This window comes from Glycine max, chromosome 20 (genome assembly GCF_000004515.6).
Source record: "Glycine max cultivar Williams 82 chromosome 20, Glycine_max_v4.0, whole genome shotgun sequence".
Taxonomy (NCBI): domain Eukaryota; kingdom Viridiplantae; phylum Streptophyta; class Magnoliopsida; order Fabales; family Fabaceae; genus Glycine; species Glycine max.
The window spans coordinates 43,450,210-43,464,390 of record NC_038256.2 but is presented as its reverse complement, the minus strand read 5'-3'; the positions used below and the strand labels follow the sequence as shown (position 1 = coordinate 43,464,390).

Below are 14,181 nucleotides of genomic sequence, written 5' to 3'. Positions count from 1 at the left end.
GGAAAATTTTATCCAAAGTATCTTAAATATTTTTTTTAGTTGATATTTGTTGTTCGTTTTTATAAAATTGATAAATTTTGGATTTAGTTATTGGAAAAAAATTACTTTTTTATCTTTATAAAATGATAATGTGTCATATTTCGATTTAGAGGATTTCAAGGGTTTAAAATTCTCCACAAATTATAAAAAATAAACGAAAAATGTAATTTGTGGTGATTTTTTATAATTTATAATAATTTTTAACCCTTTTTTTTATAATTGTCATAAATTGTTACATGAGAGTTTAGATTTATTCAAACCTTATTTTAAGTCAAAATATAACACATTTTAATTTTATGAGTATAAAAAATAAATAAAAAATTGTAAGAATGAAAATCAAAATTTACCAAATATATATGAAAAAAAACATATTTTATCTTTGTTTTATTAGGGTGTAAACAGGTACAAATTGATTCACAAATTTTACCAATTCAACCTAACTACATTTCATTAGTTTGTATTAGACTATCAATTTAGTTAGAATTCATTTTGTGTAACTTGATTATAGTTGAATTAGGTACCAAGTTGTTGACTTATGTTCTTGTAGCTATATTATATCTAAGGAACATGAAAACTAGCCTAAAAACATTTAGTGTGATATGCTCGCCAAGGTTGGTCGTACTTGGACGGCCTTTGTATTCCTAAGATGGTTTTTCATATCCTATCTTGTTGTTATTTTGAAATTCCCAAGTGCACATCATGGACGATTGTATTTAGATTGTGTCTTGGGTTTCATGATACGAGATGATTGGTCATGAAACAACCATTTCATTAAAAGAAGAAAAAAAATAGTAATATGATAATAATAAAATAACACGGCCCCTCCTTTTTTCTTTAGTGAACCCTTCCCCCACCTCACCCCCAAATTTCTTAATCCTTTGTTTTTCAACATCTCTTTCGTAGCTGTCTTTATCCCTACATTCATCAATTTATCTTCTTATTCTTCTATCATTGTTCCTCCATTTTCTCAAAACTTATAAATTCCTTGCACCTATAAGCACTTAGACATGGGAAAGTGACTTGAGTTGAGAGGAAAATTCCAATTTCCTTAAACATTCTCTACTTGAGCTCCTTGAGATAAATTTTTAACCATTTGAGTTAGATGAGTATTTTGATGACATAGATTAGTAGTGAGGTGTTAGAAATTCAAATAGCAAAACTATTGTGGTTCCCTAAAAAACTATAGGCATTATAATTTGGAGATTTGTCTAATGTCTTGTTTTTTTTTTATTTATTTAAACGCCTAGATTCCATGATAAATACAATGGTGGCTCCTCCCAACTACATTGGAATGCATTGATTGTGTTGTCCTTGGTTGTGAGTAGCTAATCTACTTAATGACATTTTTTTAACTATTTTTAAAAGAAACGATTAAATTTTAAAATAAGTTATTTTTCAGGATGAAGTATAATATTAATTTAATTAGTTTGAATTTATTATTTGTTATCCTTAATGGTTTGATGACTATTTTGATAATGTATTTTAGATGTGAAATTGGTTTATAAGAGTGAATGTTGTGATTGATTTTCATTTGTTACGACAAAGAGATAATATAGTCTATGAGTCGAATACTCGTACTATATATATTTTCTATTCATTGCAATGAAGAGAGAATGCAACCTATGTGTTAAATATCCATAATTCCTATTTTCTGTTTGTTATAACGAAAATATATTGTAGCTTACTTTATTGTTCTTCACTACGAAGAGATAATGCAATCTATGTGTACATAGGAATAAATGAAAGTTCATGTAAAATTTATTACGTCTGATTGTGATGTTGATTATATTTCCAATGAGTTTTAAAGGGAGTAAATATTAATTCTTGTGGAAGTGAGTTTATTTATTTTCTCTTTTATTAAATATCATTTCAATTATTTTTTAACGAAAAACTCGTGCTATATTTGCTTTTTTTCTTCCTATCCATTTTGTATTCTATGTTTTCACTAAGTTCCCGTGACTTACATCCTTTGAATAATTGGCTTACTAATATTTGTTAACTTATTCATGAATTTGTTCATATTTTTGATAGACCTCCATTGCATATGACATAATATATTTTGGTGACACTGGTATGATGTAGCTATAAGAATAGAGGTAGAAATTAGAAATAGATAGTGAGGAAATCCCTTTATTTTGAGTTGTAGGTGATCTTTCCACAAAGATATGCTAATGACATAATTACGATGTTTTGAGACACTTTGATGATTACTAGGTATGAGTTATATTAATGCTTAGTCAATGTGTTGGATATTATATCAATGACATATGTTGTGATATGTGACCTTGATATTTGATTGTTGGATATGTATATTTTTATATATACAGACACACACACACACACACACGGATAAATGGTATGTTTTCACATGTTATTTTAAATGTGGTTTGTTTTATTTTTAGGGGGAAACTTTGTCGGATTTTTCGGTGATCCCTTTGGGCTAGTCATTTATTTGTGTTTTAGTGTGAGATACTAATGGGCTAACCAAACTAAGAAAATTATAATTTGTGTGCTGGTTACGATCTAAGAATGGGTTGTGACAAGTCAACTACCCAAGGTCAGCTGGATGACAAATGAATTAGTAAACAAAGGCGAAAGAATCGATCAACCATATGACCCAAATACAAGTTCCAAATTTGATTAAACCAACCCAGCCTAACCTACATCTAATATTAATAACAATAATTATTATAACTTGAACTTATTTCTCAGTGTCTATTGGGTAGCATCCATTCACACCTCAACATGTATTATAATATGTTTTTGTTGATTTATTTGTTTTGATTTTCAAACAGTCAAATCTTAAAGATGTCTGAAAACTCACATCCTACATAAGTTTTTGGATAAGATTTTTTTATTTAACTATTTTATTTATTTTTGCTTAACATTTTTAATAAGTGAGATTCTTTTTATTTTTTTTAGTTTTAGCTATGGAATGTTATTTGGATGATTTTTTTAAAAATTTCTGTAACATAGTAATAATATTTTAATTGGTCGACCTAAGTCTTAACATTGTAACATGAAATAAGTGTGATTTGAATTTTGAAAACACTGTTTCAATATATTTTTTATCATTAATATTTTATTCTATATTCAATATTTGGAAAGTTAGAATTGCTTCACCTATTATAAATAATTATAAAACGTTAAAGATTTTTTTTAATTGGATGAAAGGTAAATCTTTCCCTAAAAAATTCTTAAATTAGAAGATTGTTCTTAAGTCCTATATATTTTTTAATGCCTAGGATTGATTAAGGGAGAGGAAGGAGAAAGAAAAAAAAATTGTTAAATAGAGAAAAACGAAAAAAAAAAGAACGTTAAAGAAAAAAAGAAAAGGAAAAAGGATCCGGGAGCAAGGGCAGGAATGGAAAACCGGAAACGAAAAATAATCGCTCGCAATAGTTTGGCATTGGCGGGAAAACCAGTAACCAAAAAACAAAACACAGTCGAAACTCGAAAATGAATATAAGCAAAACCGAAAAAGAGAACACAGAATAGAGAAGAGAAAGAGAGTGTCTAAAATGGCGGAAGGTAGCTCCAGCGCCGATATCCAGAGAATACTCGCAGCCATTAAATCCTCTGAGGCAAGCTTTTTCCTCTTCTTATTATCACTGTTTCTATTTTTAAACTACATTTTGTCACTGTGGTCTCAGATTTTAGGGTTTTATGTATAGATTGTGGAGGATCGCGTTCAGTTGTTTAGCGATCTAGGACGCATAGAATTGAAGAACGTTTCCGAGTCCGACTATGCTTCCGTCATTAACTGCCTCGTAGTATCCTTTTTTGCTTTCTTTCCAATCACCTTATCGATGCATGTTAATTCAAAACGCGTGCAAAACTCCGTTATAGCTTTCCAATCAATCACTTGTAACATACTTACTTGTTAGATGCCTTATTAGTTTTTATTTTAATTATTATTTATGATTTCATTAATGCTCGTGCTTGAAATTATAAGATTCATGGCAATTCAAGTATTATATAAACCTTAGATTATTTTTTGTTTAAATTTAAGAATAACGACGAGCCTGATTACCTGATAATGCAACGTCATGGCCACAGGCCCTGCTTGCATACGTTTTTCTACAAGTGCTCGTAGAAGAAGGAAATAAGGAGGTAAAATGAATTAAACTTCTTCAATTAGTTAAAATCCACTTATAAACTTAATTTTTATTAAAGTACTTTCATCTAACTTTTTCAAAAGTTGAGGTACATGAGTTGATTTTAACTCATGGAAAAAACTCAATTCATTCTACCTTATGTTCTTCTACTATAAGTGTTTATGGAGAAGTTTATTCCAATAGGACATTAGTTATGATTTTACTTGTATGCTACTATTATGGAACTCTATTACTTGTCTGCTTCCTTGTTTCTGCCTTAACTGCTAGCTTGACTTTTTGGGAGAACTTCACATGTTTGGATGTGACCCAGTGCATGCTCAATAGAAGCATTATACACGTAGCTTTGAGCTATATGGATTTTAACCCATCCAGTTGCTTACCACAATTTCTCACTCTTGGAGTTAAGGTATCTCTTTACTTGTCTCTTGTTTTTACTTTCTCTTTATCCATATACATATCCTTTAACACTTTCACATGTCCTCATTTTTTATGTCTTTTCTTATAACACAATCTCATTATCAGGCCAGTGTCTGGTGTGGCAAGCATTTAAAGATGAGTCTTTTGTCGACTGAAGACTCTGAGGAAGATGAACATAGCTCTGTATTTTACCAGGTAGGAGTTCTTTGTCATAGACTGAACTCTCAAATAATCTTTGAAAAGGTCTTTTACTTCGCAATATAAAAAAAAGAGATTCTTACTTGGTTCATTGTATATATTGTTATATTTTTACTAGTTCCTCTTGATTGTTTTGTATATTTCCCCTTGATTATTATATCTCCTTAGCCCTTAAAGACCATTGCTACTCTACCTTAGGCAGATTCATTGCAAATACCCAAAGTACTCAAACCTTAAGATACTGACTTTTAATAATATCCCATGAGACAAGGAAATGCACTGTGACTGATTATGGGGTGAAGAACTGCACATTGCTGTTACTGTTAACTTATTTATGGCATTGACATCTCAATTTGACAGAGTTAAAAGTAGGGAATGAAGGACCACCTAAAGCACCAAAAAAGCACAGAACATAGGAAAGGAAATCATTAGCAGAAGTCTAAGAAGATGGAAAAATGAACATATTTGATATGTTTTCCTGTTAAAAGCTTTTACTGACAAACTTATTTATGGCATTGATTGAAATTTCAATTCGACAGAGTCAAAAGTAGGGAGCAAAAGACCTTCTAAAGTACCATAAAAGCACAGAACATAACATAAGTTAAAAAATGGAAAAAGGAACATATCTAATATGAGTCTTCCTGATAAAAGCTATTATTATTATTACTGTTATTATTATTTCTGCACAGAATTATTCACTTTTTCATTTTGCTGAAGCCTTAAATATGAATAGAGCAGAAGTGTTTACTTCTTATTTTCTTATGTAAAACCATTTATATGATGGTGGTGATTGAGAATGTGGTTGCTCTTAATAAAAAAGTCTTTGGATTTGTAAAGCTCTTGGAGGAATTACATGGTTTTCAGCCTTGAAACATTCATTTGTTAATATAGCTTAGTGACATCATTTTTTTTTGTTGTGTAGCTTCTTATGGAGATCCTAAGGTTTTCTGCATCAACTTTTTCAACTTTGTTGAAATTCACTGATTTTGGTGACAAGGAATTGATGGACACTGTTGAAATCTTTATTTTAGAAGCATTAAATCTGACCAAAGATTCTATATCAGATGCTAAGGTAATATGTTTCTCCCTGTATACAAAACTTGGCAATGTGGGGACAGTTTATATGTTTTATTTATTTTTTTCGTTTTAAGTAAATGATTTGGGATTTAGTTTTGATCTATTGCCAGTTGTTATTTTCTTTTAACCTTATTAGTACTTAATCATGCATTTCCACATTATTAAAGACGTGTGACTTTGACAACTGCTTAAAAAGTCAATCTCATGTCTGTCAATACATGATTGAATGTTAGCATAAAAAGACTTCTCTGATTGTTGATCAAAATTGAACTCAATAGTTTGGCAGTCCTTTGATGTGCCTCTGAAACTTTGATCCTTGCGAGACATTCTAAGTTTCAATAAAGTCCTAGAATGGTTAAATTATTATTTCTATATTCTTATTCCAGTGATGCTCTATGGTAATGAATGTTGGGTAGTAAAGTGCCAGCAAGAGCAAAAAACAATGTGCAAGAGATAATATTTTTCCTATTCATGTATACTCTGCAAAATTTTCTCTCTGTTTTTAAGCATAGTTCTTTTTTGCTCTTAAGCAGAAAATTCAATCATTTGGGTCAGAAATATTGAAGGTTGCACACATGGTCATTGATGCTGTGGTAAAATTATGCAAGACGCGTTCTGAATTAATAAACCAGGAGGGAGGTGATGAAAAATGGTTGAGGCTTGACAAGCCTGCTACTTTTGACCATGTTATCCACATAACGAAATGTGCAATAGAAAAGCTGTCTCAGATTGGTGTCCTTGCTGCAAATGATGGTGGCAACTCTGTCAATATTCTTAATGTCTCCTGGAAAGGTGTTGTTTCTTTGCTTCAAGGTGGTGGTGGACATTTTACAGAAGTTAACATAGCAAATATAGTGTTAACTTTGCTTGCATTGATAACGGAGCCTCTGAAATGTGCTGCCCAGGCTTGGTCTTCCTCACTGAATGAAGCCATTTCTGTGACTGAAGCTAAAAGGATCTTTGTGCCAGTGAAATTTTACCTAATTAATGCTGTAAAAATATGCTCACTGTATCCTCATCAGGCCTATACAGTGTACAAGGAAATTACGCTGTGTGTTCTCAAGATCAAATGTTTTTGGATTTTTGTAAGTAACGAAAACCTTCTGAAATGTGCATCTGTGATAATTACTGAATTACTGGAGGAAACAACATTGAATTTGCTATTGTCTTTGCTAAATTCTCATAAACTGAAACTGGAACAGAGGCTTCAGGTGCTAGAATGGTTGTTCATTAATAAAGGGGATTGTCATTCTGGCCTTGATTGTCCAACCTTAAGTGATTGTAACCTTGCATGGGTTAATGAAATCTTTTGCAATAGTTATGAAAGTATGAGCAGATCAAAAATACTAATACTTGGTCGAGTTGTATTGTTTATTAACTTCCTCAGACATTCGCTTGAGCTTGATGGAGATGTGAGAATAGCAATAACTCAGAAGCTTTATTGGTTTTTGGATGTTTTAGTTGAGGAAGATGTCTATTCTCATATACTTGTTTTGCAATTTCCTTTATTGTATGGCTCTGGAAAAACAGTGGAACTCTTGTGGCAGCCTATGTTTACTTTCCTCTTGCAAGCATTCAAAACCTTCATGATCGTGATCTCTTCAAGTACAGCTTGGGAGGAGTTGGAGTCTTTCTTATTAGAGAATTTCTTTCATCCTCACTTTTTATGCTGGGAGATTGTGATGGAATGCTGGTGCTTTATGCTGCGATATGCTGAAACACAAATGGCAAACAGCATTCTTGGAAAACTATGTTCATTACTTAAGCTGTCGGCATCCTCATACTCAGTTTTCCTGCCTTATTCTTCCTTCAGAAAGTTGGCAAGATCAATATGCATGCTTTTAACCGATGGTGCACAATCAATGGTTAACGTGGTGTACATGTCTCTTGTTGGTGATGGGAAATCCCATTTGTCATCAGTTTTTTGTTTGGCTTTGTTCATGGAAGGTTTTCCTTTTGATTTACTGACAGATGAATTGAGAAAGACTTCTATTCAAAGAATTATATCTGACTATTTTGACTTCATAGACAACTTTGATGAAGCACCATTGATGGCATGCTCCTCTGGTTTGTTTGGTGTTCCAGTTTTTATTCTTTCTGTTTCTTTGCAATCACTGTAAGTAATCCGGGTTTGTTACATTCCATCCATTTTTGGATTACAAGTCAAAATGAAATATATAAAGTATTACCTTTATTAACCAATATAACATGCATACCAATTTTGCGATTAATGTTATTCTCTCTATCATGGTTAATTGTATAGTCTGCATAAAACACATACAGGCATGCACACAAAAAGATTTTTATTAGTTCTATAATTTATTATGTCTTTATATCAAAGACTCCTTAAATCTTGGAAGCAAAAGTCAGATTTGAGTTTGATCTCTCACATGCATGTTTCAATCTGATCTGAATGTTTTACTGATGTACTTGATTTGCTTCAGTTCAATTTTCAACCTAATTCCTTCTATCCTTTCACTGAACCTGTATATTGGTGCCAGCTTTAAGACTTGTGTTCCCATTTTCCTGCAGCCAGGATGGACTATCTGATATTGATGAAAGGGCCTTGAAGTTTTTGGTTGCAATTTCTTCTAATTACAAAAGTACTGTAGACAAAGTAATCAAGGACCGTTTTCTTCAGCTTTTCAGTGAAACTCTAGGGATCATCTCCTATTTGAAAAAACTGTATACCTCAAATGCTATTGAACAAGTCATCATGGAGATTCAAAATATCTTTTTGTCTGAGCCTCCAGCCCTTTTGGACAAATGCAAACCACATTTGGCCCAATTCCTTGCAGGACTTGTTCACATGGAAATTTCCGAAAGTGATGATGATGCTAAGAGCTGTGCTGTGTGGGAATTATATCACTTGCTCTTGAAAGAGCGGCACTGGGCACTCAGTCACTTGGCAATAACTGCATTTGGATATTTTGCTTCTCATACTAGGTGCAATAAGCTATGGAGATTTGTTCCAGAAGATGCAGCACTTTCATATGATACAGTTTCAGGAGTGGAGTCAGATCAGCAAAGATTTATGGTTGAGTTTGGAAAATTTCTTAAAAAGGAAATAGCTCTTCTTACACTTGAACCAAGCCCTGAACAGCTTGATCTTCTAGGGAGAGAAGGTTTTGTGTTGAAACAGATGGTCCAAAAGATTTCAGCCACTGCTGAAGAGAGAGAGAAATGTGAGATCATGGATGTTGATCACAAGAACCAATCAAATAAAAAGAGGAAACTTCCTGATGGAATTAGCAGAGGAGTGGAATTGCTGAAAAATGGTTTAAAAATTATTGGTGACGGTTTTTCCCAGTGGCAGCTTAATGATTTTGATACCACTGAACTGCATGTAAAATATTTGACTCAGTTTTCTCAACTTGAAGACGTAATTACTAACTTTGAGGAATTGACCGGCAGCGGTGAGGTATGTTCATCTTCTATGCAGAGTAATTCTCGAGTTTGATTATTCATTGATACATGTTTTGTTGTAAAGAAATCTTCGTCTTCTGTATAAATCTAAAGTGGCAGATCATCTTCAGTAAAATTTTGTTCCTCCTTACCCCTATCTTGTATTGTAGTGATTTAGCATTATGTAGCATTCGAGTACGAAATCTGTCTACGTCAAGACAAAGTTGCTTATGTACCGCAGCAATGTCTTCACTTTAAATGAGGTAATTTTTCTTTTTGCGCCCCTTAACTTTATTTTAGTTAAAAGAAAAATGATAGATATACATTCTATTTTCGGGTGTAGGAGGTGAGAAGTGAGATAAGAAGAAAGGAAGATAGAAAGTGAAAGATGAGATAAATAATGTGATGTAACACAGACAAAAACTAGGTGATAATACTGTGGAGGAGTATGAATAATAAATTAATTTGAAACACTGCTGAACGTGCCTAATTTTTTAGCGGATATTTTGTCTTTATGAGCGAAAAATTAAATTTGTTCAAAGGCTCATAATCAAATTCTATTAAAAAACAATTAAAACATTTGAGTTAAAAACCATAGCTATTGTGTATATAATGTAATCGTTTAGAAGATTTTCTAATTTCTGTACATACATTCCCATCTGTCTTGTGGAAAAAGTTAGGGGTATTTGATTTGAGTGTTTTGTGGTTTTATTTTTACTTGGAAATAGAAAATGGTGATGAAAATGTATTTGGTTGAATTTTTGAAAATATTTTCACTGAATATTTTTTCAAACGAACCAAAAATTAAAAATAATAAAATCTCATTTTTAGTAAAAATTAAGAAAACCTTATTTTGGATAAAATGAAAATACAGTGACAAAGAATGTAAATTTAAGCAAATTTAAAAGTAAAAAATAAGAAGTTAAATTAAATATATTTTTAGAATTTTAATCTTTTAAAATGAAAATAATTTCCAGAAAATGAAAACAGATATATTTAAAATTCTATAAGGTGATGGATGATTGCGGGAATCGATGTCGTATATGTGCTTGCATAGTTGTACTTGTATTGATTATTTTATGAATCCATCCTACATTTCATGATAGTTTCTTAAATTAGATTGTTTTATTATTTATTTTCTTTAATTTAAAGATGCAAATATTTACGATAGTGGTACAAATACGAGTCAGTCAACTAATTCAATTGCGAGCAGAATCTATTTGATAGTTGGAAGTTTAATTTAAAATTAAAGACTGTTTTGTAAGTGACACACCATGCGCCATTATTATAAGCTCAGATTAATCAAGGTGTAAAATAATACAATTCACCCTCTTCCATCAAAACTTTCTTCTTCCTCTTCTCTATCCTTTCCCTCCTCCAGCAAACCTACACTGAAACTAATTAAGCAGCTTCAAGCTTTCCTCCCCTAACGTTCTTACCACCACTAAACAAAAGTTACGAAGTACCACTTCCTCGTATCTAATGACACTGATTTTTCTTAAATAATTATCTGAAGCAAAGATGATAAAGTAATAAACCCCAAAAGCAAATTCTTGAAACTAACCCCCTAAATTAAATTCAGGAACCCAAAGCAAAATTTTATTTGCACCAACTGAACGTAAAGATTCAATTCTCACAACCCATTAAAGAGAATGGGAAAAAATCGATTTTTAAGTCTCGATTTTGCATAATTTGAAGAAGAAAGTTTTGGGAGATGGTGTGGGTATAAATGACTTTAAGATGGCTTCTAAGGTGGATTACTTTTTAGGTGGACCACTTTTAGGTGCTCCACTTTATTGCTTTCACAGCTATGTCAAGACATTCAAACAGGAGAGGAAACTCAGCAAACACGCATAAAAAAGCGATTCAGACAGATACAAAGTGATTCATTCATACTTGATCTTATATAGATTACTTTCTTAGGAAGATGCCAAACGTTTTTCTCTAATAAACTTAATAAAAGCCACCATTTTCTCATGGTCTGGGAGGTTTTCTTTAATAACTGAAACATCCTTGAAATTATTATACCATGAGTGCAAGTGAGGGAATTTCTCATCTTCCAGGACCTTCGCTTCAAAATATCTTCTGCAACAAGAAATTTGAATATGGACCCAAAATCTATCTCCACAATGTTAATAATGTCTCCCCCAAAAAATTTCTTCTGATCACCAAAACACTGATTCTCAACAACCCTTAGATGCTCCCATATCTTCTCTATACTCTTTTCTCGTTCTTCATCATTATTGCTACTGAAGAATGCAGAAACTGCAGGAAACTTCAAAAGTTGACCCCAAATATTATTATCACTTTGATAAAAATAGGAAATGTTACAACATATAAAGTAATCAGTTAGAAAATATAACATGGTATGCTAAATTAATTATTGCCAAAATTAAGATAAATTTGATATTAATTGTATAAATTCAAGACTCTTGATCATGATCAAAAGGCTAGTATCTTTAAGTCTTACTACATAATAAAGTTTTTAAGGAATTACAATTTCATCGGCATATTTAATCCAAAACCGTGCCAGAGCTCTCTCATAGGTATCAGCAGGAAGCAATGAATTATGTGGCCAAATCTCATCAATGTATTCAACAATAAGCATGGACTCACATAGGGGTTTTCCATTATGGACAAGCACTGGAGTTTTCCTGTATACTGGGTTGTATTCAAGAAGTTGAAGACTCTTATTGTAGCGGTCTTTCTCTATGTTTAGATATGGTATACCCTTTAACTTTAAGGTCCATACCACCCTCAAAGTAAAGAGATTATACCAAAATCCATGAAGCTTCACCTCTGCCATCCTCCTGGCTTATTTTTCCTAAACCAACCCTAACCTGTTTATATAGAGTGATCCATCTTGTTTTTTTGTTCATCCATGGGGTTTTCTAGCACACGTTTAGAATTAAAATAAACTATTAATTGCTAACAAGAGTTTGAACAAAAAAATGTCGTGATTCGCGCCAATGACTGAATTAAAAAATGATTAGGTTTATGTTTAATTTTTTAAAGCAAATTAGAATTTTGCCTTGGTGACGAAATATTTGATTTCTCTGAAGACCGACAACCTCATTATACTGAAATTTTCAGCATGTGGGTTTTCCAGCATGAACAAGCACTGGAGTCCTCTTGTAAATGGGATTTTATTGGAGAAGTTGAGGACTCATATTGAATCGATCTTCCTCTATATTCTCATAGGATATACCCTTCAGCTTTAAGGTCCATTTTACCCTCAAAGTGAAGGGACTATACCAAAATTCATGTAACTTCACATGTGCCATCCTACTTAGGTTGTATTTTCCTAAGCCAACACTAACCCATTTTATAGAGTGATTTGGGCAATTGCCCAAATTTTAGAAACAAAATTATATATCTATTGCTAACATAGTCATAGTCAGATTGAATAAACATTGCACATGAAGTTTCCTTCATAGTTTCATCCTTAAGCTTCTTTGTTCTTTGGTGACAGTCCTTCCACGCATAAATAAAAATAATATTAATCACTGCTAATTATGCTTTTTTTTTTGTTAAAATCACATACAATCCTATATCTACCTTTGTGGAAAAGTCTGAGCTTTTGAGTTTTGGTATTTAATGTTTCATTAGGCTGATGGAATATTATAAGGATCTTATGGTAAATCGATCGGTGTCGTCATTGCTTGCATCAGTAATTAATATATATATATATATATATATATATATATATATATATATATATATATATATATATATATATATATATATATATATATATATGTTCATTCCTTTTCCTTAATTACATAATATATTTTTTAATTAGATTTTATTTTATTTTTCGTTCTAAAAAGGAAAAAATATATAGTGAAAACATTTTCTACTATTATCCATTGTTTTTCTCTTATCCACCGAGGGTTTTTTACATTAAATATTATGTGTTGGTTTCTATTGTTGGTTTAGGTAACAAATTTGCTCGAACCCCAATCCAACCCTAATAATGTATACACAAAATCTACGTTAAATTATGAATAATTCTAAATCTTCCTACTCGATCCTCCTAAGTTTTGAATGTGTTTTAAGACATTAAATATTTATACTTTTTATATAATATTTACCATAAAAAGGCAGTAGAAAGATTTTTAGGAGGATGAAATAAAAGATTATGACATTACTCTTAAACTATTCCATTGTGAATACTTTATTAGGGCCAGTTTTGACGTGATAGTAAAAATAAAGGGAAATTCATATATTATCTTGAAACGTGTTTCTTGATTAACCCAGCTATGAAATTTTCAATTCATTTCTATTTTGCTATTAAACTGTCGAGGAGAGCATTTTGTCTACTTTTCAAAGTACCAACCAGGCAAGCAAAGCCGAAAAATGACCACTACCTACTCTGAACGCGTGCATTGCCATTCATATATAGTTGTATTTTTTTTTTATTTTAAAAAATAACATTTCCAAGCATACTCAAATCTCTAAAATTAGATTTGAAACAAAGATGCCAACAATTCATAAATTATCAAGTGCACTAATACGTCCCAAGTAATAAAGTTAAAACGAAAGTTTGAATGTTAAATCCACAAAAATTTAAATTGACTTGAAAAGGTTATGAGAAAAACATAAATTTAAATTGACAGAAAATTAAATTAAACAAGAGGAGAATTTAAACAAGAATTTAAATTGATTAATTAAAGACAAAAGAGATGAGAAAATCCAATATTCTTGTAGAAGGAAAATCTACCAAAGTTACTCTTTGATGTAATGTTAATAATTTTTCTCTATTTATAATTATTCTAATTTATACTTACTTCTACTAATACTCTAACTTTGGTCTCCTGAACGAAAGAGTCTAATTTATCTTTTTTTTCTCCCAAATTCTTTTGCAGAAGTGATGACTTTATTTAGATACAATTTCTCGGTTCTATTAGAAAATAACGTTTCCCAA

At 31.5% G+C, this 14,181-nt stretch overlaps 1 protein-coding gene and 1 pseudogene across 3 annotated transcripts; one reads left to right on the top strand and one right to left on the bottom strand.

Moving 5' to 3' along the window:
- The first annotated feature begins 2,918 nt into the window (after positions 1-2,918).
- LOC100806834 (uncharacterized) lies at positions 2,919-9,712 on the top strand. 3 transcript variants are annotated; one of them, XR_001386761.3, is made up of 9 exons: positions 2,919-3,623; positions 3,714-3,812; positions 4,429-4,563; positions 4,680-4,769; positions 5,695-5,844; positions 6,383-7,965; positions 8,382-9,270; positions 9,425-9,517; positions 9,598-9,712. XR_001386761.3 is itself a non-coding variant. In XM_014772277.3 (8 exons), the coding sequence occupies exons 1-8, from the start codon at positions 3,561-3,563 to the stop codon at positions 9,425-9,427; spliced, it is 3,012 nt and encodes a 1,003-aa protein (XP_014627763.1). In that variant the 5' UTR covers positions 2,919-3,560; the 3' UTR covers positions 9,428-9,560. The 3 variants fall into 3 exon arrangements, 2 of the variants coding, with proteins under 2 accessions (XP_014627763.1, XP_014627762.1); XM_014772277.3 differs by lacking the exon at positions 9,598-9,712 and having other exon boundaries at positions 9,425-9,560; XM_014772276.3 differs by lacking the exons at positions 9,425-9,517; positions 9,598-9,712 and having other exon boundaries at positions 2,920-3,623; positions 8,382-9,395.
- Positions 9,713-10,531: 819 nt separating this feature from the next.
- On the bottom strand, positions 10,532-12,862 carry LOC100806304 (probable glutathione S-transferase; annotated as a pseudogene).
- Between the last annotated feature and the right edge of the window lie 1,319 nt (positions 12,863-14,181).